The following is a 25,741-nucleotide window of genomic DNA, read 5'->3' on the forward strand; positions in this document are numbered from 1 at the left end:
AAAGTGAAACGAATTAACGTTATTAATGTTTATTATCGCATTCATGGGGCAGGACGAGAGTGCGGTAGCTCGTCGACGTTTTAATCGGTCGAAATTACTAACATAGTAATAGCTCTGGTTACGCATGACCTTTTACGCAAGATACACGCGAGTGGATTATTTTACGCGGCATTAATTTATTTTAATAACCGGCGCGATTAATTCGCGGATGGGATTTATTACGGGCTAACGTAGGGCGTTTATCGAAATCATCAAGCTGCGCGGATTAAGAATTTAATAAAAAAGGGGCCCTCCTGTATTGTCGATTGTAAAATAAAATGGTAAATAAAATAACGAAACGATACAACGTCGAAGATCAACGGGCGCTGTGCGCAAAAACTAATATCGAGCGCTTTAATTATATTCTAGCGGTGTAATCTGCAATCACCCGTCCAATTAAAATCTGAATCGGATTAGGGCGAGTTTTGTAAGGGGGAAAAAAAGACAATAAAACGAACTTTTAATAGGTTACCTATTCTGGACAGATTTCGCGTACAAATGGTGTGCATACCAGCCGTATACGAGAGTATCGCTAATACGGGGTGTAACATCGAAGTTTCGGTCACGATTTTCCGTCACGCTATCTCTCACATGTCCGACGGTAGTTTAGTATTTCATGTTGCTCTCGTGACGTTGCGATGTGGGCGTCGATTGTGGGCCGTGAACATTTAACTACGAACGACGAAACGCGGTCGAAAGTTTTCGAGCAACGTCAAAATATATTTTAAAAAATATCTTAGCGGAGTTGTTAATCATTTAAATATCTTAATGGTATACTTGAACACCTGAAACGGAATTTATAATGGTTTCACGAAGGCAACGGCTCGTCGAGCTGCAAGTTCTCACCGAAGATAAATCGATTCGAGATTTCCGTGTCAGTCGAAGAGAAGGAAGTATACGACCGCATATACTCAGGGATACTAATTCAGTTACGTCCGATGCAACCCTCGCAACATTTTGGCATCCCATCCGGCCTCGGGTTCACCCATTTCGCTCTAGCGATCAGTTGCGCTCTGACGGTCCTCGTTAGCATACGCGGGATGTGCGCGAAGGTGGTAATTGCGTAATTGGCTTTTCGGCGGTGCGGGGAGTTACGTGGGTCACGGGGTAATGCACGGGGCAACAACGTCTGATAGTGGCCTCCGAGGGCGCACGAGCGTTTCCGGAGAACGCCGAACTCGGAGTTGCCCGCGATTCACCGATGGCATTCGGCGAGCGGAGTCCACGACAAACGTAGGACACGGAGGAAAGTGGGACGGGAGGGAGGGAAATTGGGCGAGAGCGGGAGAGGGGAGGAAGATAGATATCGTACGATATAATCGAGCGACTGCGGAAGAGGTGGCGACAGCGACGACGGAGAGGAGAGAAGCTTTTCGCGCGTTTGTTGTCTCTTTAAGGCGGCAGCTACTACGACATATCCACCGTGACGTTTTTTCACTACCCCCATGGGAGAGGTCAGCTGTCGCGCAAGGAGTGCTGACATCTGCGCGCTCTATGCTCGGCGTACTCGTGTCCTCATCGTAGCGAGATACGGGTCGCCGTTCTCGTCGTCAGTAGCGTGTGGGCATGCGTGTGTGTGCGTGCGTGCGTGCTTGTGGGGGTGCATGTGTGGACCTGTGTGGGTATTTACGCAAGCCTTGCAGCGCACGTGTACACACGCGAAGCGCAAGAGGAACAGGGAATTTGCAGGGTGTATTTACATTCGCGCAGGGTTGTTAGCCGGCGTGATAAGGATTGGTGTATCCTGATGCCACGGTGCAATGCGCTCAAGGAGGGAAGCTTCCCCGGCGAAGCAAGCTAATTATGTCGTTAAATGGCACGCGCGGCCGCCTCGAAATCGCGGACGATTTTTCCACAGGAGCAGATGTTTCGAGCTTGGGACGGGCGCCCCTATCGGCAGCGGGCTTTAATTTGACTCGCTAGGCCCGTTCTTGGCGGAACGCCAGGAACCGCGATGGAGAGGCCGGCTGAAGGGAAATTTAGCGAAACGTTTGCCGGGAGCGCTTGAGCAAATGATTGCGAAGCATATTTCTGCGCGCGCTTTCTCTCTCTCTCTCTCTCACGAAAATGAGACCGTAAAGAAGGGGGAGAAAGGTATCGGAGGCTTAACGGCAACACCTGTTGTGTTGGCAGTACTCTCGCAAAACATTCGTTGCACGTGCCTGTTTTCTTTGGAGTCCCTTGTTTTTATTTTCGATTTTATCGTAATGACCGATCGTAACTCTCTCTCTTTTTACGCGAGTAACGGTGAACACCACTTTTAAGTGTCACAATCTACGAGCGATCGTCGGATCGCGGGATAATCCAACACCCGTAATCTCCACGATGGAACTTTAATTGGGGGGTTCAATCTTAAGTCACCCCCTTTATTCGTGGCAGGATGCCAGGGACTGCGTTGTGGAAATGATTTACGAAAAGAACATTTCCCTCGCGTTCTGCAGCCCTTTCCTATTTCTACCGACAATATATTTTCGTTCCGGTGATTATTATGCCACATCCCGACGGCCTATTAAACGCGACGAATCGTTTCCTGATCGCGAAACTACGGTCTTCGTGTAAGCGTTTCCAAGAATCCGCGTTATGAATTCTTGGCTTTTCGATCAATCGTGCTGAAAAAAAAATAACAACGCTGTCGTGTGATTTTTATTGCTGATTGCTAATGCTTTGTGCTCGATGTGAAATGAAAGGAATAGATCTTAATGGACCAGGCCTTTATCTGTCAATTTACTATGAAGAGCGATCTCTTAAGGAAAAATACGATGAGAAGCGCAATGAAAAATTTCTTGAAAAAAAAACAAAAGACAAAAAGCTGACGGTGAAAATTCACGTAAGAAATATAAGTGGCTGCATATACGGCGAATGAGACGTTTATACGAATTTACGACGTATTTTTGTAAAGCAAATACTTCGTACTAAATAAATCTCAACGTTCATTAACGGCGTAATCAGTTATCGCGAGAAATGATCTTAACGTCTTAACAACCTCATTTAACTTTGGGCCAATCTCTCGGGTCTTTCTTAGCGTTCTAACGGACTTAATTAATAAGCTTTTCCCGTTTATATTTCTCCGATTTTCCTGCCTGTGTTCTTCTTTTTTCCTCTTTTGTGTTCGTTCGCCCAAGATAACGAAGTATCGACCTGCAGTCGCATGTATAAAAGTTTTGAATTATGCGTTTCCCCGAGAGTTATCGCGTTTTATCGTCGCAGTAACAGATGGCTGTGAAAGTTTCGTCGGTCTCCCGCGTCAGAGTAACTGCGTTACTCTCCCCCCAACACAACCGAAGGCGGTCCCGCGACATCACAGTATCTACCTGCGTTGTGACGTTAGCGATATTCTACACAGTAATACCGGAGGGAGGAGTTATCGTCCAACCTTCGATAAGTTTCGAAAGTAAATGCCGGTAAATAATTCTTCTCGACGCGCTTCGACGCGTTCACGCACCCGCAGAGTAACGTCGCTACAGCCTCACGCGTTTCACGTCGTTACGTTATCGATAATTCCGAAGATGAAGGATACGACGGTATCGAGGGATCGCTTTAATTCATCCCGGACGGCTTCCAGACGGCGACGGTGGGAGTGGAAAAACTCGTTTGGAAAAATCGCCGTGAAAAATTCGCCGTGTCGCGAGAGAAAGATGTAATCCTGCGGGCGCCAATACGTGCGCCCTTGTTTTACGCGCTGTTTTCCTACGCGCTGGAATTTCGAGATTATTTATGGACGTTCGCCCTGAAGGGCGGAGATCCCACGCAGTCGCTCGATACCTCCGGCACGCTTGTAGGGAGGGAGGACCAATGACTCTTATAGCGCATAAATTAACTGTAATGACAGGGCTTTAGGGGGACGCTTTTTGACGAAGGTCGCGCAAACCTGCGGCAGAATTGTTGACATAGGACGTAAACGGTGGACTTTCGATTTAGCAAAAACGCGTTCGTTATACCGCGCGAGATATCGGGAGAGAAAACATGGTGTACGCGGGACTCGCGGGCCAATATCTCTCGGACTTGGATCCAAACTCCAATGGCCCGCCTAGAGCAGTCGATCCAGCTGTCCATGCTCACAAACTCGTAAGTAACAGATATTTCCGAAGAAAGTTTATCCGATTACGCGCCACGACGACACGGTTCATTACGCACACGGCGCGACGTTAATCTCAGGGATTCTCTTAGCATAATGGGGACTTCGCGTAATGTTAATTATACCGTTGCATCACAGATGCTTCCCGTTAATTACGACGAGAAATCGTGCAAAGCTGCGCGAATCCGAAGTGCTATATAATGCATGTGTTGTAAATCGAAGTATGTTTTTACATACTTATGTGCGTCATCGAATCATGTAGTCACTTTTTACGCATTTTTGCGCGCGTGCTATTTTGCTACACGTTTCGTCTGTGTTATTTTACGCGGATGGTTGAATGTGTACATTTTGCACGATTACATATTAAACTACACGTTTAAAACGTGTAATTTACGTGTAAGGGTTTAATATTTTATTATACTTTTTCGTTTTTTCTAACAAAAAAATATATGTGCCATTAATTAACCATAAACGTATTGAATTATACGGATAAAAACACGTGTGTTATTATTATGAATGAAACATCGTGTAATTATTATCATTTGGAAAATTCGGCGTTTTTAATTACAGTATGTATTGTATTATACATCTGTGAAATGTGTTAAATGTGACACGTTTAAATGGGTAAATTAATTTTCTCGTGAGATAAAGAGTGTGTAATTTTCACGGAAAATCAAATCACACATATAAATGTATAATTTTATGCACAGAACTGTGTGTACTTACTATACACGTGGATATGTAGCGTGCAAGTATAATCAAACGTGACAATGTGTTTCGCTACGTATGACGTAGTATTGACTTGCATTATTGCCGCGACGGCAGTTACTTTACGGCATTCAGCGGATGAAAGAGCTGATTGCGGATACGTTTAAAATGACTCGAAAACCGCTCACTGATTAGCCGGTGATTGTGCTATGTTTCCAATGTCCGCAACTGATCGCTTTATCAACCGATAATCATGTTTCAACGGATCGCGCGATGTAACGCGATTTAAATGCTGTCTTTTGCGCCGAGAGGCGCGCTTTTTTTATTCGCAGGCCGCGCCTCGTCGCGTTTACGCTCTCGAAGCACGCCCAAGCGGAACCGTAACGTTAATGAGCCCGGACTGTATTGCATTATTATTGCGGATCTTCTCTCTCCTCGACGTTCTTAACATTTGTTAGAGTCTCTCGCAAAGAGTCGGTTTACCTTGCCGCGACCTTAATTGTCATTGCGCGTAATCGTGAAAGTATGCTAATGAACGGCGCTTCAGGGACGTTAATCAGACTTTATTAACACGTCCTTTCTTTTGTTATCCCCGCAGCGGGTAAAGTTTGATTGACGCGCGAGGATTTATATCGCGCGGAAAATCGAAAGAGAACGCTCGGTGAAAACATCTGAAAGGCGCGCTTTTCGAGAGGGATGCGTGTAGCAAGGAAGGTCACGATGCGTTGCTCTCGCTAAGCTGAAATATGGGGGTCGCTCGATTCGAGTCGCCGTTTAGCCCGCGCGGCATTGGAAATAACGCGTATGTCGAGGGTGCACGTTATATAAATATCTCTTGACATTTTCTTCCGGGACGCACCGTTGTGTATTTTTCATGTATCCGTACGTTGTGCTCGAACGGCGGGGCAAAATTAATTTACAAGGTAACGCTGACGCGAACCAGATGCGTTCCGATGTTATGAGATGCAATGAGATCGTGATTACGTTTCTTCTTGTTTCCTCGAATGTGAAATTAAAACGTTCGTTATCGGAGATACATTTTCGCTGTATAAACGTGATTTATTTTCGCTTAGAATTATTTTTGCAAGCACGCAAAGCAAAAAATATGTTTACAAAATTTGTACATATGAGAATATAAATCGCAAATTGATACTAACTTCTTTCCATGTGCGCGCTCGAGCCGAGTCGAATCTTTCAATCGTCACGTTCTTTTTATTTCACACGCGGCTTATCCGCATCTCGGCCGAGATTTAGCTCGTCGGGATAGCTCGCGTGCACGTGTAGATAGCCGAAATCGCTGAATTTCATTCGTGCATGGAATGACAGGATGGTTTATCTCGCGGGCGTAATGTCTAGCTAAGCACGACGTCTTCCAGACTGGGCGCGTATAGACACGGTTAAGGTATATACGCCGTATTGACCGGGCGCTCTTGCCTTGGCTGCAGCAACCTCGCGATACCTACCTACCCGGTCGACCTACGTGCGAAGTCTGCAAATGAATTTTTCGGACGTGACTCGATCGTCACGAGTTTCCCAACCGAGGGGAAAAAATTACATTCTCGTCGTTGAAAGAGAGAGAGCTAACTTGACGGGATCTCTCGAAGAAATCCCACGTCTCGATATAGGGCTTTGTCTGTCGGCCACATGTACACAATATCGCGCGTTACTTTCCACGGGGGGTTGTGTCGAAGTCCTTCATTTTTTATGTCGCGCACGAATCGTTTTTTACGTTTAGTATTTATGGAATTGCGTATACGACCTTAAAGACGATGGTGCGCGATCGCGCTGAAGGCGAGTCACGAGATCCGATCTAATCGCGCTTCCATTCATCACGAACATTTTTCCTTACGTCGTGGGGGGTGGAGGATAGTTGATACGGACGCAAGAGCCTAAATGCCCCTTCACTTCAGCCGCCGTCGCTTCCCTTTGCATTCCAGGTGGGCATGGAACGTCGTGACGTCATACTGACAGCAGTTTTCGGAACAGTCGGAGCTCTCGCAATTCTAGTAGGTCTCGCATTTGCAATGTGGCTCTATCTTCGCACCAGGAAGTCCAAGCAGCGGGACGACGATCTCGAGGATCAGAACGACAACGGCGACGGCTCGAGCCAACAGCAGCAACCCACTAAGAAGAATGGCTTCTTGAACCTGAAGACGCCCTTGATCAGCACGAAAGCTCTTGGGTGAGTGTTTTATTTATTTTTCATTTTCTCGAACGCCTACTGAAACAGCCGCGCCGTGCGATCGTTGCTTTTACGATCTGGCCGTCCGTGATACCGGCCGCTTTTCCCGGGGGAGTTCATTTGCGGTCGAAAAAGGACGGGTGTTTCTGTTCCCGCGACACAATACGTCAGCAAACACGCGTATTTCTCTTTTTCTGTTTATTTGTTCGTGTAAATCGCTACGGTTAATACGATACAGTCAACGTTATTTGTACTGTACACAGAAAAAATACCAGATTCAAATAAATAATTACTCCAGTATTCCTTCGCGAATTTTTACTTGGATTATTTAAATTCTATTTCGATTGAGTAAAATAATCCAAGTAAAAATTGACTAAGGAGTATTGGAATAATTATAATTATTTGCTTGAATCTAGCATTTTTTCTACCACCATTCCCTGTATGAAAAGTTACACGATTTTGAGCTTATATTTTTAATTCCTTATTCCTTTCATTATATCTGAGCCTTCATAATGGCTCTAATTGTACTTCCGACCTTATGCGTACCATTCCCTAGACGTACTTGTGGAAGGCTATATATATAAATCGTGCGATAGCGAAAAGTTTCAATCTAGGCAATGGTGCAGCATGCATGACGCCGACTGCACGGTGATTTTGAAGTTAGCGTGAAAGCAAACACGCACAATACGTTCGAGTTACGTTGGTTCGGAGACTCCGATGGAGTGTGAAAGTCAATTGTTACACGTTTCGCACGATGTACACACGTCCCCGTTTGTCGTTTTCCCGGGATCGGTGTGTGCTCGTAATTTATCCGAAAGTATCATTAATTCGAAGTCATGGCTCTCCGAGCCGAGTAAGAGAACATCGCTCGGAATTACGAACACCACTGTCGCCCCATTATTCTTGCGGCTTCGCGTCTTTGGTGAGCAATAACGCCGTAATGACTCCACGGTAACGTTCTAATCAGTGGAATTAACGGAGCCCCGAATTTTGAGCAAAAGTAGCGCCACCGTTCTCCTTCGCGCGATCAGGTATACGATTTATCATCAGACCGCTTCTTACGTGCCTGAGGGTTTGCAATGTCGCCCCCGAGCGCCGCGAACTTCACTCACTGGGGGTGCTTCTCGAAGTAGCAACGATGCGAATGTAGTCAGATGCGTGAAGTACCGGCGGTGGGTTGCCGACGGTCGTCGGTAAATCCAGTTTCGTCGGCAAAATTCTCGGTTATCGACGAAAGAGAGGATCTTGCCGAGAGCTTCTCGAATTCGCACAACAGGAACCTGCAAACGCGCCCTATTGTGAGGTGAAACGTTTATTGACGGACGTCATTGTATCGCCGAACGATACTCGAGTCTGTTCCGGTGAGGACCGTTTGTTACCGTCATTAGCTCCCGAGAGTCATCGAGTTATGTACGTTGCGTGTGTTATGTGTATCGGGCAGTGTGTGCATTGCGCTTATATTACGTGCGATATGATCTCCTCCGATTATTCGGCTTAAGGTATTTTTTATATGGTGTCACTTTGCAAGCCGCGATCAATACTTCCGATCGCGATCGGAGCTTTCAATGAACACGCACTTTTAAAATCGTGCTACATCTTGAAGTGCACGGTTATGTAAAACGCACGTGCCTTTCCCCGTTGGATTTTTCGCATTTTTATCTTGATTATAGATTTTTAAAATTATTTAATCATTCTATATTTAAAAATATATCTAACCAAGAGAGGCAGAGGCAAAGAGAAATAGAGCGCGTACAATGTTGTCAAATCGTTACAAGGGTTAATTGTTATATATTTCGACAACTGTTATCAGAAATTGTGCTTTTATATCAATTTCTGGAAAACTAAATGATCAACGATTTTGTCGTTTTTTTATAATATTTCTACGGGTCTCTTTTATCGTCTTTTCGTTTTTCATTGAAACTGTAAAAGTAGTTTGCTAAAATTGAAAACGTGATATCGGAAATCGTTTTCATTTCTGTGATATATTTAAATAGTACTAACTTTAACTTAAATTATCTCAGCTTCGGTGTGATCGATATTTTTCTAATTTTATATGTGCGTGTTTGGTCTTTTAATTAATATACTGTTAAAATTTGAAAAGATACAAATTCATGTGATATACGAAACGGCTCTGAGATAAAATTCATTATAACAAGATAACATAAAGAACTAAAAAATGTAGCAATAGTTGAATGCTTTTATTTAATACAATGTACATAAAAATAGAACGTTTCGTAGAACATGGTCATTTCCAGCCATAATAAATTTTCGTTAGAAATATGGTTACAAAATGGAAAATTGTCAAAATTTGTTATGACTGAAGATAACTGATTTCTACGGTTGAAACGTTCCACTTTTTTATGTATATTGTATTAAATATAAGCGTTTAACAACTGCATTTTTTCGTGTCTTGTTTTGTTATATTGATTTCTAAAAAAATTAATTTCCGGAGCCGCTAAGATATATGCGCGTTAACGTCGGCCATATTAATTCCGCTCTCTCAATTAACCAATTCATGTCGCGTGAAAGCAGTCGGGTCTCGAATTCATCTTTCCGCGTATTTCTGATAACTTCCTGCGATTCCTGTCCTTCAGTAAACAGTGCTGTGGGGTTGTTTCAACGCGCTCACGCGGAACACGTGGAAAAATCATTAAACAAACGATTTAAAGCGCGCTTTCTCTTAGTCGTTCCCACGCATTTTTGTTTGTGTTTTTCTCCATAAGATGTGCATGACGTTGTCGAACGGGAAATGATTGACAAGCAAATAGAATTCTACCATTCTGCCATATCTGCCGTGGAACAATAAACCATTCAATTTTCTGATTTGCAAACATACGAACTATTTAACGGATATCCGTGGAAACGTACGAGAGATTTTAAAATGGATCGTTAAATTCTTTACATCGAGACATTTTAAAAATTAGCTGTTTTTCGTAACGAAATGATGACGCTCGATGTACTGTCGACGTAACTTCTGCTGATGCACATAAATAACTCAATGGAACACATCCTTCCATTCGATATAAAAACAAAACAAGATTTTATTCAGTTGCAAAATACGTTACCAGCGACGACCGTTAAAAATAAGAAACGTTTGAAATTTTTACCTCATTTCACGAACGGAAATGCAGAGGACAACGGAATCGAAAACCCGGTTTCTCCCTCGTGACATTCTTCCGCGTTGTGCCATAAACGTACCCGGGCTGTTCATATTTTTACGAAAACGGTATATTCCCAATTATAGATTCTTGTTGATCAGAGTATCCGCTTTATGAACAATATCCACAACCGGGAGTTCGAGAAAAAGACAGTGACACGCTCTAATCACATCGGCGATTCAATTATCGAGAAATTTGCACGCAGATAGGAAGCACGTGACTGTGGAATATTCCGCGATAGTGAGCAAAAACAATAGAGATGGCAATATACAATTTTCAATGGCTGTCGGGGATTGCGGCCCCGGGAGTGCGCGCGTTTAGAAATGCGTCGTGAAGTTATATTCGCGTGCTTTTCAGCGCTACGGAACAAAACGCGAGTCAAATGAATGAAGAGAAAGAGAGAGAGGGAGAAAAGGGTAACTCGGGCTTAAGTTAGCCGAAAATCATTTGTACATATTCTAATTTATCATGCGGATCTGTCGCCATTGTAACGGCGACCCTTTCTCGCTTCAATGAAAAACTAGTAATTATCAAATCCAATCCAAGCCCGAAAAACCAATTATCGATATCAAATCGATAACTGATTTGTAAATCGGGCAGCACGTATGAAGTAATGAACGTGCGCTGATGTTTTCTGGCGTTCTTTCGACTTTCCATATTCATCAGCGAAAAATATAGCTAGGTCGGTGCATCGCGCAAGACGCCTCCGGGCTGCTGGGAAATCAAGGGTACACAGTGATTTATTCGGCATGGTGCGAATAGTACAGTGAGCCGGTGTTTAGACGGAGTTCCGCTGTTATGGTCGTTAGATCCGGACTCCGGGGACCGAAACTTACGCGGGCGTCACGCGCCGCTGAATTATCGTTTCGCCTAAATTGACACGCCGAGTTCCGGCGGACTCACTCGCGGATCTCGCTTCCGCTCGCGCGCACGTGGGTCGAATGGAAACTTTCGTTATCGCGAAATTTTCCGCGGAGACACGGCCATATGGACGGACGGAAGGAAGCGCGAGTTTCGAAGGAATTCCTCGTAAGAATTAATTCGCGCAAGCGTAATCTATTAGCCGTGAGTTTGCGACGTCAGGGAACGCACGGATGTCCGTTGTTCGCGAAAATGAAAACGGTGAGTGCATTCGTGCGAAACTTTTTCCGCGAAAGAGTTTCGCATTCGGTGGCGTCGAACGGAAAACAAGTTCCTCCTGCTGGTACTGGCTGCAAAGCTCGCCATCGACGAATTTGTTTGTCACATTTTTTTCCTTCCTCCTTTTTATTTTTTTCGTTAAGTTCCCTACAAAGCCCATGTACAGTACGAGTGTGGGAGACGTGTCGTGCGCGTACACGCGAGGTCACGCTCGGTCACCTTCAGTAGGTAGCTGGCTAGGTGGTTGTTGGTCGGTGCTCGAAATCTATCGATTCGCCGCTGTTTGAAAATAGGCTTGTAACTCGTTCCGCTGATAGTTTCGTGAGCTGTTCGCGAGACGACCACTAAGACACTCCACGTTGTCGCTTGTGGCTCGAGTTGTCACCTTCAGTCCATAACGGCGTCCTTGGAAAAGGGGAGAGTTATAAGTCCGCTCACATTGACGTTTACGTCGATAGAATCGAACTTCGCGGCGAAGATTCTCGGCGATTGCGCAATCTCGGTAACCCCGATATTAATCGACGAATTCGTGGATAATTTGCAGGCGGGGCAAAACCATGAGTTGCGCGATTTCAAGTACAGATGATTTTACCCGCTAATATCGCCCGTACTTTTTCTTTGTCTGCGCACAGAAAAAAGGAATTAGCTATCTATATGATACAACTGAAATTTAGTTATCAGAAATTTAGTTACCTAATTTTTAACTGTGGGAACTAAAAACTACGTACAGGGATAAAAAATTAGCTTGATTAATTGAATTTCGGTTGTATTATATAAACAGCTAATCTTTACCTGTGCCAGCTAGTTTTTAACTACACTGAGAAAAAAATATTTGATATTTGTAACTATAATTATCTTAGTGAAAAAATTATAGCCAGGAAAATAAATTTTCTAATGAATGTTAATAATCTTACATGCATGTTGTTACTATTATTTTTGCAGTTAAAACTATAAGAAGATTATGGTTGGCACTAAAAATAATTCTAATTTCTCTCAGTGTATGAGAGCTTTAGTTTTTAGCTGTAAGAGCTGATTCTTTCTTTTCGTGCGACCATCTCGCATTTGCCGTTCTCCACTTCTGAGTTTTGCCTCTTGAGAAAGCTAAGCTGCCTTAGAGAGAATTATCTTGACCGCTCTCGCGGACACGCGAACCGCACGCGTCTATTCAAATATGCAGTCGACACGAAAGACAAATTCTGACCACGCGAGATACATTAAAACGTCGAGGGGTTTCCGAAACGTGTGTACAAAACGCCTGTGAGACATGCATGACGTTTTTGGCCCGCGATAAGCTCTTTGCGATCTTTGCGGGCGACGTTATTTCAAGCCGCGCGTTTAATTAGTGTATCGCATGCCTCGCGAATTTCGCGGCATGCATAAAGGCGCAATGCCGCGCCAGTGAATCGCATTTTCTGGAGGTCGGGCAATTACGTGATTCGAATTTAATAGGTATCGATAGCTTTGGATTACACCAAGAGGGCGGGAACTCGGGGGCTCATACGGATATAAAATTGACCCGCGAGCTTCTTACGCGAATGTAATTTCCTTAATGGAGTTAGACGTTTTAATCATTAATACGACCTCAATTCCTATTTATGAGCCAACTATCTTTAAAAAAAAAAGTATCCTCGCCGAAGTGACGCGTATCGCGATGTATACGGGATGTCCTGAAAACATTGTAAGGATACTTTCATGTAAACATATTTCGGACTTACATTGAAATCGGAAATCTCGAAGATGTCGAAGTTATCTTAGATTTTCGGTGACGAGCGATTCGAGCTTACCAGTAATAATATCACGTGGATTTCGCTCGTTGGGATCTGTAACTACGTTTGCACATCATACGCACCGATCTGTCATACGTTTATTGATTTTCGCACGCGTGAAGCGCGTATCCGTACAGCCTGATATCGATGGTACACGACGGTTTTGGGACACCTTGTGTAGCGCGAAAGCGAAAACAATCCGGTTCTCTCTTCGACTCACATGAAATAAAAGGCAAGACGAGAAGAAAAGAGCATTATTATTGTCGGGAGGGTATAATAAAAAGCCGCCTATTATTTTCTTCCCTCCTTATAATGCATCATTGTTTCATCACTCCCGTTCTGTAATGAGGAACGGGTCACCGAGTATATACAGGGCGTTGTCGATAAATTAAACGGTAAACTCGCGCAACTCGACCCCCTTCGTTTAACACAGATAAATAAAGGTAAAACCGATGCATTTAAAACGGATTGATTTATATTTAGAGACGTAACGCGCGCGTTTCTATGGGCGGGATATATCTTTTGGAAAACAGAACGACGTTGTTCCGTCCAATTTGCCTGTGGAAAATAGATTGGTAGGCGAGAGAGAGAGAAAGAGAGAGAAAGAGAGAGAGAGAGAGAGAGAGAGAGAGAGAGAGAGAGAGAAAAGAGAAGAATTGAAGATAGATGGCTACTCAAACATTAATCATCCCGAACATTAACGTCTCCGGAAAAAAAAGCTGCAAAAGCTCTCTATTACGTTCCTTCGATATTAATCGAAGACCAGCGGCGATAAATTGTTTCGGAACGAGCCGAACAAATTGGCACAGCGGGAGGTTAATTTAAGCGCGTTTTAATCGGCACGTTTACACCGTCTTGAGCTCAGCGGGATCGGACCAGAACGCTCTAATATAAGAGGTAACAAAGCAATTAACGTCGATTAACGTCCAAACGACTTTATCGTGCCTGGCCTTATTCATCAAAGTCAATCATTATCCTATTACGTCGCATCGCACTTTATGCATCTTACCAGGAGATAATGGTACCGTCTCGCGCGCGCAAACCCTTCTATCTAAAGTAGCTGTACTTAATTAAGAGCAGAGAGGAAAGAGAGAGAGAGAGAGAGAGAGACTAGCTTTCGTGTCTCGCCGGTCGGATCGAATTCACCGAAGTCGCACGAACGGATGATTGATCGGGACTCGGTCGAAAAAATATTCGCGGACCTCCCGCGCGATATGAAACATGCAGTGTGTACTAAGTGGTCCGATCTAATATGCATACTCGACGCGTGTTACAGCGAACGCGTTAATATCACGTTGTAAAACAATTTTGATAAATGTATTTTCTTCGTATCTGCGGCGGGCGCGCGTACACCGGAATCGTTTGGTCAATTTATGTCGAACGCAGTTTTTGCTCTTTTTCTCGAGATCCCGCGTTGTCTTTTTCTTATCTCCCGGCTCTTTTCCTCTCTCACCTTTGACATTCCGTCGAAATGCCCGATCCTCTGTCTTTTACTTTTTATTCGCTGTCTTCTTTACACCTTTCTCATCGTTTGTCTGCTATCTTCTTTATTTACCTTCATACCTCTCAGTTTTCATCCTTCGCTTATCATCCTCCTCCCCCCTCCCTTCCACCCCTTTCTCCCTTTCTCTCTCTACTCTCCATCTCCCTTCTTTCGATTGCTCGCTGGATTCCTATTGTCTGCGGATCGATATGCAAGCTTAAGGGAGAAGGAGCGATTGTAAGGGAGAAAGGGTGAGAAGGAGGGAAAAAACGACGACGCAAAAGACGCGAAGCAAGTAGTAGAATAGACAGCTACTGTACTTACAGATCGTTATCGTCGAGGTTTTAGAAAATCACCGGAATAATGAAGTGCACCGGGAAAATCTCCCTCGATAACAAAAAGATGAATGGGGTATATTATTTTTGGCTTATAACGACGATCATTCATTTTTTCTTCTCCGTAATATTATATATAACCTGAATACCGTTTAATATACATTGCACAGTTGCACTGTGTGCAGTTTTATACCACTGTGTCGAAATAAAAGTCTAGTTGAACAAGACGCACGCTTCGATCGAAGCGCTTCGAAATAGTTCATTTCAGACATAAGAGTGAATCGTATAACCGTATCGGTTTTGGCATTGACGCCAGTCAAGTAAGATTATTTAGAAATATGTCAGGATGTCATGTTTGCTCTTTAACCTTGAAATGTACAAGAAAGATCCTGCGCCATGTAACTGATGTATTCGCGCTAACTTTCATTTAATTTTTATGTTTCCGATCAAATTTCATCATGTTTCCGATAACGTTCGAAGTCGGCCCTAAAATTTCTTCGAAATTACCAGAATTTAATTTCACGGGATCTTCTTCCTTCTACACTCGAGTTTTTCCGGATCCCCTTTTACGAGATCGGGCGTACACGTGTGTACTGTAAGATTAAAGAAAATCAGTTCGCTTGGAACAGGCCCGAAACCGATTTCGCTTCAAGCAAGGAGATTGTGCTTAGGGTGGAGGTAGAAACGACCTTTTGGGATAAACGGTACAAATGTTTTACTTGCAACAGAAATGTCGGGCGCTCGGCAATAGCGTACCATTTTTGTTGCAAGGGAAGAAGCCGTTTCCTACTAAAGCGAGATTAAGTAATTTGCTTTATTGCGGTTACATATTCGCGAGGAGATTTCCGCGATATCAAGGATAGAAAAGAAAGGGAATATATACACGAAGAAACTATATTTTCCGTAGAAATCAGGGGAATAAATTTCAAGCTTTCATCGACGAGAATATTATGCACAGATTGAAAAAAAGCATAAATATCTTATCGGATTGAACATTGCTCTTTCCGATTACATGTGAAACATAGTTGACGATAGGGTGCAATAAAATGTATGGCGCGACTGCGAGAAGTACGTGTTTCGCCTGAAGAAAGATTATGTATTACTGCAGAGTAACGTATTTTCGCGCTGCAGAAGAGAGAACGCGTTTGCGCATCAAGTGTGCTTTACATGTGCGCTTTGAGAGTGTTTTTACTTTTTCACTAAACAAAATCCACGATGTATTATGCTTTAAAAACGTTTTCGCCTTTTGACGAAACAAACGAAATAATGGTGTTCAGCTTTGCTTTAAAAAAAAAAAGGAGCTTTGTTTTTCCACGGCGTCCAGTAGAGTGTAGAGTGTTTTTGCATTTGTTGACCGACTAATGCACGTCGATTACAATACTTGGAAAACAACATCGAACAAAAAACGAGAGAACTTTTTTTTTATCGTGTCGCAGTGAGAGCAATTTTTAGTCAGAATGGAAATGATTGTATATTCGGTTAGTTCTTAAAAATGCACTTTCCGACATTTCTAGACTCGAAGTGATAAGAAAGTTGTCCGGCTTATCCAGGCTCTGACCAGATCCACCTGCCTTTTCCCACTTTTGGGTGGAATAAAAAGAACGGGGAATATAGTTTGCTAAGTCCGGAGGCAACAAACGTGGCTGTTGTACGGTGGATTACGTAGATCGTGTACGATAGACTCAATGTACTTTTGTTCCCCGAGTGATCTCACTTCCAGACCTTTGAAATTGAAACCACTTTGTCCTTCGCAGACTTCGTCATTAATTTAATACACCGGAGGTCAGGAGGCAAGTCTCCGTTTCACGCGTTGCCATTTTTGCGCGCTTGTGTTTTGTTGGAGCGAAACAATACGACAAAGGAACGGCGAACGGAATATAGTAATTAATGAGAGCCAATTGTAAGTTTTTGTTTCCAACTACCGCTATCGCGAAGGAAATCGTTTTCCGTTTGATTTATGTTACATGGTTTATATTACACAGGTCTGGATTGTACGTTTTACTTGGCGAGTGCAGAGTCGTGTATCGGAACTTTTATTGCACACGTGCGCGAGAAAAATTTATTTTGCCAAGTCGTTGCCGCGTTTAAAATGGTTTTACCACCCTTTTTCTGTCGTTATTACACTTACAGCGTTACACCAAACTTTCGTATTATTAAATGGGCCTTGAAAAACTTTGAAACAAAATTAGGAGATTAAATATTAAATTAAACAATAATTGGAATGAAGAAGTGATGAAACTTTTACGTCTGTCGAGTACAGCGACAGATGCGTTTGACGTGAACGCGTGAAGTATTATGACTCTCCCCGAGTCGCTTTCGTCGATGTCTCTTTTTTGACAGACGTTAACGAATGTACGCTACATTCATTTAACTTACTTCAGCACGAAAAGCGCGAGTTGTTGCATCACACCTCTCTCTTTTTTTCTATCACGAGTGGTATTACCGCCTTCGGCACGAGCTTCAAACTTTCCGGAGGTGTGATTTTATACCCCGACCATAAAGTTTCCAGACATAGGATAGACTCAGGTGGTTTCCTTTTGATGGATGGAACAGCGAACTCACAGAGCGAGGGAGGAACGAGCGAGCGGCGGGTGCGAGCGAAATTCGCCATTGTTTTCGCGTTGGCTGGCTATGTACTCCTGGGCGCTTGGAATTTCATGATCATAAGCTAATGAAATTACCGCGGTTCTTGCGTGACAGATACAAGCCGCCGAGGTGCCACTTTCCACAACGGAATATCTCGGTTTTCCAAATTATCCGCAGGTTTACGGCACGTGGATACGCGCATTAACCGCGCGCCTCGGTGTGAGATTTTACACAACCGCGATAGGAGAAATATTATTTTTTAAGGAGGCAGGAAAACACGTATAACGAGACTTAACCGTAACTTCCCTCCTTTCCAAACAGAATTAACTCGAAGCATTTACACGATTTCTCTCCGGAGGATTGGGTTCTCTCTAAGCGTAATTGTTAGGGAGAAGCAGTCATTAGTGGATAATAAAACAACAGAACATATTTTGACTATAATTTTTTATTTTCATCTTTTATACCGTCAAAAAAGCTAAAATTCCTGTTAAATGTAGTATTATTAGACGTCTTTTAATAGAGTCTCGAAATAAAGAATGTTACAATGAAAGAATAGAAATAATCTCTACCTCTTCCTGCAGGAAATTAAAACGCATGTCTCATTCATAAACTCTCACAGAGCTACCATACACATATCTCAAAGTAAAAAATTAACTTTGAAAAAGATGATTTTGGTTCCCTTTTCTACACACCACGCAAACATCAAATATCAAATTTCTTTTTTATTGTTGTCTTACTCTATGATGAAAATTAGAGCTAAGCTTTGATTTTAATTGCTGTATCTGCGGTCAACGCTACAAAATTAACTAGAATTAATCATTTAGATCCAGGATACATTTTTTGTATTGAGCAGCGTTATCGGTACAATATTATTTTACTTATATTCATTGATTCTACTTAAGAGAGTAACGAAAAGCCAGCGACGTTTAAATCCGAAATGCTTACATTTCCATATCGCGTCATCGGGGACGCGACAAATAAATCTTCCTGCCCTCTTGTCAGAGGGGAGGAGGGAAAGAACAAACGGCAACAGGCGAACGCGTTTTTCTATTTTGCTAAAGCTTTAATTATCGCACACACATACGGAGAGAGAGAGAGAGAGATACGTTCGATATCGTTGCACGATAATGCGCGCGATAATTCCGGTGGACTTTCGAGCGCGTTACTTCTGATTTATTGCAATGATTTAGCACGATCCCCGTGCACTCTAGCAGTATAATATTTTGGCGCATATTGGTCGCGCGTGTGCTATCGAGATATTTAAGTTTATACCGCGTTTGCAGTTCGCGCTGCAGTACCTGCAACGCCAGCTACGGCGCTCAGGAAGCAGAAGGCGTAAATCACGAATGATACGAGGCGGGGGAGAGGAGGAGGAGGAGGGTGTTATTCGTTGATGCGGAGGATGTACATGTCCCCGAATCCCGCATACCGATACGCATGATGCATCGTTCAACCCTCGACTGACGTGCTTATGCAGTGCGTTGCGCACGGGCTGTGCGATTAGCAGAAGCACGTTCGCGTCACGACGCTCTGACTAACGAGCTTAATTACGAAAATTCTCCGTCTATCTTGCCCGAAAACTGAGGAACTACAGTTTTCTCAGGAAATCCCGAATTAAATTAAACGCTTCGTGCGCAATCTATGATTGAAAGGGAAGGCGTTTGCGATTATTAGGGGGGAGAACCGTGTCTTATCTCTCACGGTTTTTCTTTCCTCAGGTAAAACGTTGGAGCACATAGTCGGATATAATCGGCCCGTCTAATCTCGGCGTGTCTCGCGTACGTATCGCGTGTAAAGCAAACGAGCGCGCGCTTGATATAATTAATATTTAATATATACTAAATGTTTAATCGATTAATGTTATCGCGAGCAATAAAATTTCAACGAAATATCGGCGAATTAATATTTCCATGAGCCACTCCGGGATTTGATAGAGAGGGGATATACTTCATATTTCGATGTAAAAGCAGCGCATATTTTCCCCCTCCATCTTTCTCTCTGGGAAAGCTAGAATTGGTGCACACGCAGTTTTTGCGTGCATGATTGAGCAAAAAAGAGCGGATAAACAAGCGATTGCAGAGAAAGTACACAAAGTGCAGGGTGCAAAATAACGGCTCGCTGCGCGTCACACGAGCGATGAAGTATAAAAAGAGCCGACGTTGCTGCTTTTTGATCGCTTGCCTCTCTTTCTCTCTCTCTCTCTCTCTCTCTCTCTCTCTTTTGTTTTGGTTTCGACGAATAAAGCCCGGCGTTTTTGGAGTCGATTAACCGAGCGTCATCGAAGTAATTTCATTTCTGTCGACGATTCTCAACACGGCCGCGCCGCACGCACAACCACGTCGCGAATATACCCCATGTATATTTGTGTGTGTGTGTGTGTGTGCACGTACACGCAACGATCCCTTTTTCGTCGATGTTACGCCTTCGCCGTGACGCGCGTCGCCTTCTTTGTCACTGTCAAACGGATAAATTATTCAACACTCCTCGTGTCGTCGGCGGAAAAATGGCGTTATGAAAACGCAACGGTGCGCGCGATAAATTCTCCCTCCTCGCCCCCCGTTGGCTGAGAAGGGGGGAGGTGGGAGAGGAATGTGGCAATTGGAAGCGTGCCAAGAGAGCGGCGAAGTGTTTCGCAGCACTTAAACCAACGCGAAATGCAACAGATGCCACTTGTTACGTTGCGTGCTATAACAGTTTGTGGGTCCTTTTACGCTCTTCAAGTGACTTGATATCGCGGCCATCGTCGGGACGCGCGCGATCGATGGACATTAATTAAATGCATCGCTGTCCACGAAAATGAGCCATTCCTTCTAACTTCGCCGCATTTTATTTCGTCGCGAAAACCCGCTTCTTCCTGTATCGCTAATGTCGCGAAAGAAAGGATGTGAATGAATCGTCCACTGTCACGCCACTATTCGATATTGTAACGACGGGATGCTTCATGCGGATATGAAAAATACTCGCTGTGCGCTCGCTGTCGGAGTTAAAAATGACGGTATTTGGCGGAGGACACACTCCCAAGAACGTGCAATTTCTCGCGCCATTCTCATGAGAATAATGCAGCTTATTAATTCGAAACATCCCCATATTCATTGGAAATACGTTGTAGAACATACAAGAGATCGGTCACGCGAAGAATTTACGTAACGTTGCATTTTTTTATGCAATCAATTTTCTCTTTTGTGTCATATCACTTTTCAGTGATGAATTTTACGTTGAAACACACACCGACACGTATACATGCAAAGAGGATATGTATCAGGGCGACGCACGGTGAGATGAAGGCTTCCAAAATTCGAAATTGTGACAAATGCAATAAAAGGAATTAAACATATTCTCTGAATTATGTATGACGTAAATTTTCATATTGTGCTTGGAAATAATACAATAACGTTTAATTTCAAGTTTTTGTCTATAGATATATGAATAAGAGCTCAATTCAATAGATAAGCAGGATAAAAGGTTTATTCTGCTTATCTATTGAAAGTAACCCAGGAAGATGTTATTTTAACGCACATGAATATTTATTACACATTTCCAAATCTATTTACGGAGATATTGAATATTAAAGAAAGAAATGGCAAACTCGTCCCACTGTGCGACACCGAGATAGGTCAGTGAAACCTATCGATTTAAAGTAATCCCGAGTCCTATAAAGTCTCGATATTATCGAGAGATTAACTTTAAAGGTCTCGCCATTATTTATGCCGATATCCGCCATCTGCGATCGTTGAATGTTTTCAGCGACGACATAACGGAAGAGTTCGGGTTTATTATCGAGTCCCGTAGACTCTCACAAAGAGAGAGAGAGAGAGAGAGAGAGAGAGAACATCCGCTCTGTTCGAAGTTACTTATTGTTGATTCGAGGGAGCGAGTCGAATTGTCTCTGCGCTAGTCCGCCGCCTCCTTAATCGAAAATCGTTGGAACAATTCCTCGCGGACAAACGACGTTTCCCTCCATCTATTCTTCTCTGAACAAACGTGGAAATACGGGGCCCGTCATCTCACTTCATAAATAAGACTCCTCGTATCGCGACATGCAGGAATTTTGCGCAGGACGAAACGTAAAGTTTTCGATCGGTGTCGTATATCGCGCGAACCGTCGAAACCGGACCCTCCCTCGTTCGTTCTCACGAACATTGTCTAGTATTTTACATTTATATCCCGGCGAATGTACGCGCTCATGTTACCCGAATGTTTTCCCAGAACGGCCAATCGAATATGGCCGACTCACTTGAGACTTGCAATAAAATTCTGGCCGCCCGTAAAACCAGGAATCGCCCAGGGCAAATAATTGAAATTTTAATGAAGGCGATAGCAACATTTATTACTCCGCGGGCTGGACTGTTGCGCGCGTGACGGCTGTGGATGGTGTTTTCACGCGTCGTATAAACGCGAGAATATTGGCATTGATAACCGAATGTGAACAAATTTTGCGAGTTTTTTTTTAAGTCAAAGCCGTCCGTCAGTTATTTCGAATATCGTCGATGAAAAAGACGAAAGAAGACAGAAAGGAAGGGAGGGAGAGAGGGAGAGAGAGAGAGAGAGAGAGAGAGAGAGAGAGAGATAGGTAGTTAGAGAAGCAGTATTGCGCTGGCTTTTAGAGGGATGTTATAAGTATGTCCAAACGCAGAATTATCGAAAAGTGCGCTCCGTCGTTGTCAAGTTGGAAAAGAGTGTTCGAGAGAGGTCTTTGAGAGGCGCGTTCGTCAAAGGCCTTCAGAGAGGACTTTGTGCGGAATTGAACATGACAGCCGCGACAACGGCGGACAGCGAAATCCTGATTTACGAAGCGATATTTCGCTCTTCCGCCGAATCGACGGGAAACGTCGTATATTTCCTTCTAAGCGAGCACCTACCACGAGCTGTATTAAGAGAACAGCAGACTCGCGGCGGAAAGATCTTTCGTATAAATTACGACTAATTATCCGACGTATCGTGCGGGTGAGAATGAAGCGAAAGCCGCTGGTAGAAGGCAGCAGACGTTAAATTTAATCCTCGATATATCGTACCACACTGTAAAGTCCAAAGTGTGTAATTTCGCACGCTTATGTGTGTAAAATTATGTTAGTCATTTTCTACATATTTTTACGCATGTCACTACTATGATTTTACACACACGAGTGTGTATAAGTTGCACACACTTGGATTTGCAGTGTACACGTAATGTAATTTTTACACACTTATGTGGGTGAAATCATAGTAGTAACACGCGTATAAATGTTGGATTTTGAGGGCAATACCGGCCATGTTATGTATCGTATAATTAATTAGGATTAGGTGTACATGCAATGCACGAAATATCTGTTTTAGAGGTGGCTGTTGCGAAACTATCCGGATAAAAAGTAGCGGGTTGTAAGTAAGCCCAATGTATGGTTCTTGCAGACATTTTCACGAGGCAGGCAGAAGGAAGATAACGGCCCTTCGGTCGAGCATCGAGTCATTTACGATATACTGCAGTGTTTATCCCTCGAACTTGCCTGCTAACACTAAAGCGTTGTATCGGGATTTCATCGCAAATATTGGTTTTGTGGTGGCAGGTGCTTAGGTGGTTTGCAGATGCGCGCTTAAACATGATATCGCTGCCGTTCAATTTACTAAGAAACGACCCGATGTTTTTAGATAATCCGCGAGATGAAGGAGATTTCGATAAATATCGCGTGAAAAAACGTACACCATAAATGCACAATAATAAAATATTAATAAATAATGCGGTAGCATTCTCTCTTAGTGGCTGGCAAAACGTATTTGTTCTTAAAATAAAATTTCTTTTCCATCTAGTATTGTAACGTCCGAGAAATCACACAGGCACAATTTTTTTATTACGGTATTCGTTGAAACGAATAAGTTCTTTCGCATGCAATTACTCGCATTTTATAGAACGGAAACGTAAAACCTGCAGTGAAATCTTCTTTTTCCTGGATTCTCTTTCATTAACAAATGATCGCGCACTATCCAAAAATGCCGTATGTGCCTGTAATAAAAACTCCTCTTACAATGGTTCACAAAGTTTTACAGTTACGCATTAACCCACGAATTCTAGAGAAATTATTGGAAAAGTACCAAAATAATGTTTTATTTCTCGCTTCTGGCATTAGAATTTAATTTCCAGAACTTTGAAACGTGAAATTACGTGCAAAAACGTAAATATAAAATCGTTATTAACGATTTCGATAATCGTTATTAACGTTATTTGTCTCTTTCATGGACGATAAAGGCAAAGAGAGAATATTCCGATATATTTAATTGAAAAAGTTTAATTACAAAAAAAGTAAAAAAGAGAATTTTTAGAGAGATTGACTCTCTCAAATAATGTTTCCAGCGAGAACCAGATCGTATTTATCGTATCGATAATTATTGTGTTTACCACAAAATAACGCAGTCGCGTCGGAGCCGCAAAATTACGTATTAATTACTACAACGTTTGACGCGATGGTATCTTGTAACTTATTAAGGAGTGTTTATCATTTATCGAGTGGAACAACCCGAGTTTCATCCGCTAAGATAAACCGCGGAGTATCTAACCGGATTTATGTTTAAGATATCCAATACTATTATGCTGTCCAAATATTGAATTCGATCTGGCAAATCCTGCGGTAGACGTATTCCTTCACTTGTTCGCGCACATTGCGCACACGGCATTATTTGTAGCCCGATAAAACCATAGAGATATAAGAATAGAGGGAACAAGCGTGTAAGTGGAAGTGATAGAGGCAAAGAGAGAGATGGATGCCGAGTGTCCTATCTGTCTCTTTCTAGTTGAGCGCTGTGATTGGTTGTTACAATGAGCCGCCAAGACGACCACGCGACGTCAGGAGGGGAGAAAGCAGACTAAAATTTCGTTTTGTAAATATGCGTGCACATGTGTGTAGAATTAAAATTCGTTAAATATTCGAACGTTAACAAAATAATAATTGGACGCGATTTGTTTAAAAATGAGGCATTGTTTGAAATGCAAGGCGGAGTCTTATCCTGGATGTAACCGCAGTTTTCACTCGTAAGAAAGTACAAATACGTAACCTCAAATAATTATATGTTATTTTTTCCTACATTTAAAAAAATATGTAAATGTTGTAGGCTACCGAAGGATGTAGATATAAGGCGTAAATGGTTGAATATACTTCAACTACCTTTGTATTTTGAAGTGAAAACAGCATATATTTGCAGTGATCATTTTAGCAATGACAGTTTCTTTGAATTGGATGGAGAAAAATGTATAGCTATATCGTTGTTGGCGCGGCAGCCAATCTCAGCGCGTGACCAGAAAGAGACAGATAGAACACTCGGCATCCATCTCTCTCTTTGCCTCTATCACTTCCACTTACAGGTAGCATATATCCCTTGTTCCCTCTATTCTTATATCTCTATGGATAAAACAGTCGCGCTCCCTGCCCTTCCATGTAACACATCCGAATTTTCCGAGCAATTGTATTTACGTATCTCCGTTGCCGCTTCCGAATCTAAAAGCGCAACATTGGATCTCTGCTCCTCTTGAAATATTTAAACGCATATTGTAGACGTAAAAATAGACACGCGTACTTATAAACACGAAAACGTAAATACAAAACTTTCATCACTATCATTTACTTCGTTTTCGCAAACGATAAAGGCAAAGTACATCGGAAAGGTTCATCCGATTACTTCTGACCTCTCCGATACTGCGAGAACTTACAACTACTGGACATACAAAGGATGTCGTTACTCGAATAACGCGTGAATGAACTTTGATATCGCTGCGCGATATTCTCAAATTTCACGTTTTTTTCTATTTTATGACTCAGGGTACAGGTGAGACGTGTTATTTGATAGCGCGATTTCGCATACATCGCTCCCGTGACGACCGTTGCATCGAATAAAAGCGTCGCCCGTGTATTTCGCGCGAGCGTGAGTCTTTTGTACTCGACGAGCGGTTCTCTGTTTTTCGGCAGGCATATATTCGTAAGTAAAACAAAACGCGTTCACAACGCTGCATGCGGCAAACGTCAACCGTGAAGAATGTCAACCACGTGTACGTACTTTAACACTCGTCCGTTCGCAATTCTTGCTCCCGCCGTAGGCTATTTTTTTACGTAACACTGACGCACTTTGCGCGCAGTCGTACTTTCCGAACACGTACACGGATAAATGTCCGCAAACACAGTGACTAGACCGTAGTGTTCACGCCCACGATCGAAATTATGAGACGAGATTTATTCCGCGTGCGAATAACCGTCCGCCACAGCGAACGCTGTAAAATAATATTTTGCTTCGGTCGGAAAAATCGATAAAT

At 43.0% G+C, this 25,741-nt stretch overlaps 1 protein-coding gene across 4 annotated transcripts in view; it reads left to right on the forward strand.

Moving 5' to 3' along the window:
- LOC106752111 (synaptotagmin-7) overlaps nucleotides 1-25,741 on the forward strand; it is a 157,987-nt gene that overhangs the window by 45,262 nt on the left and 86,984 nt on the right. For 3 of the 4 annotated variants that reach the window (XM_014633535.1, XM_014633537.1, XM_014633536.1), the window contains exons 1-2: nucleotides 3,997-4,104; nucleotides 6,760-7,004. In XM_014633535.1, the coding sequence (XP_014489021.1) occupies nucleotides 4,003-4,104; nucleotides 6,760-7,004 (347 nt within the window). In that variant the 5' untranslated portion in view covers nucleotides 3,997-4,002. Of the gene's footprint in view, nucleotides 1-3,996; nucleotides 4,105-6,759; nucleotides 7,005-25,741 lie in introns of those variants that run through there. The other variant, XM_014633539.1, reaches the window with a different exon arrangement.

Source organism: Dinoponera quadriceps, unplaced genomic scaffold, assembly GCF_001313825.1.
Source record: "Dinoponera quadriceps isolate SergipeBrazil2010 unplaced genomic scaffold, ASM131382v1 scaffold365, whole genome shotgun sequence".
Lineage (NCBI taxonomy): Eukaryota > Metazoa > Arthropoda > Insecta > Hymenoptera > Formicidae > Dinoponera > Dinoponera quadriceps.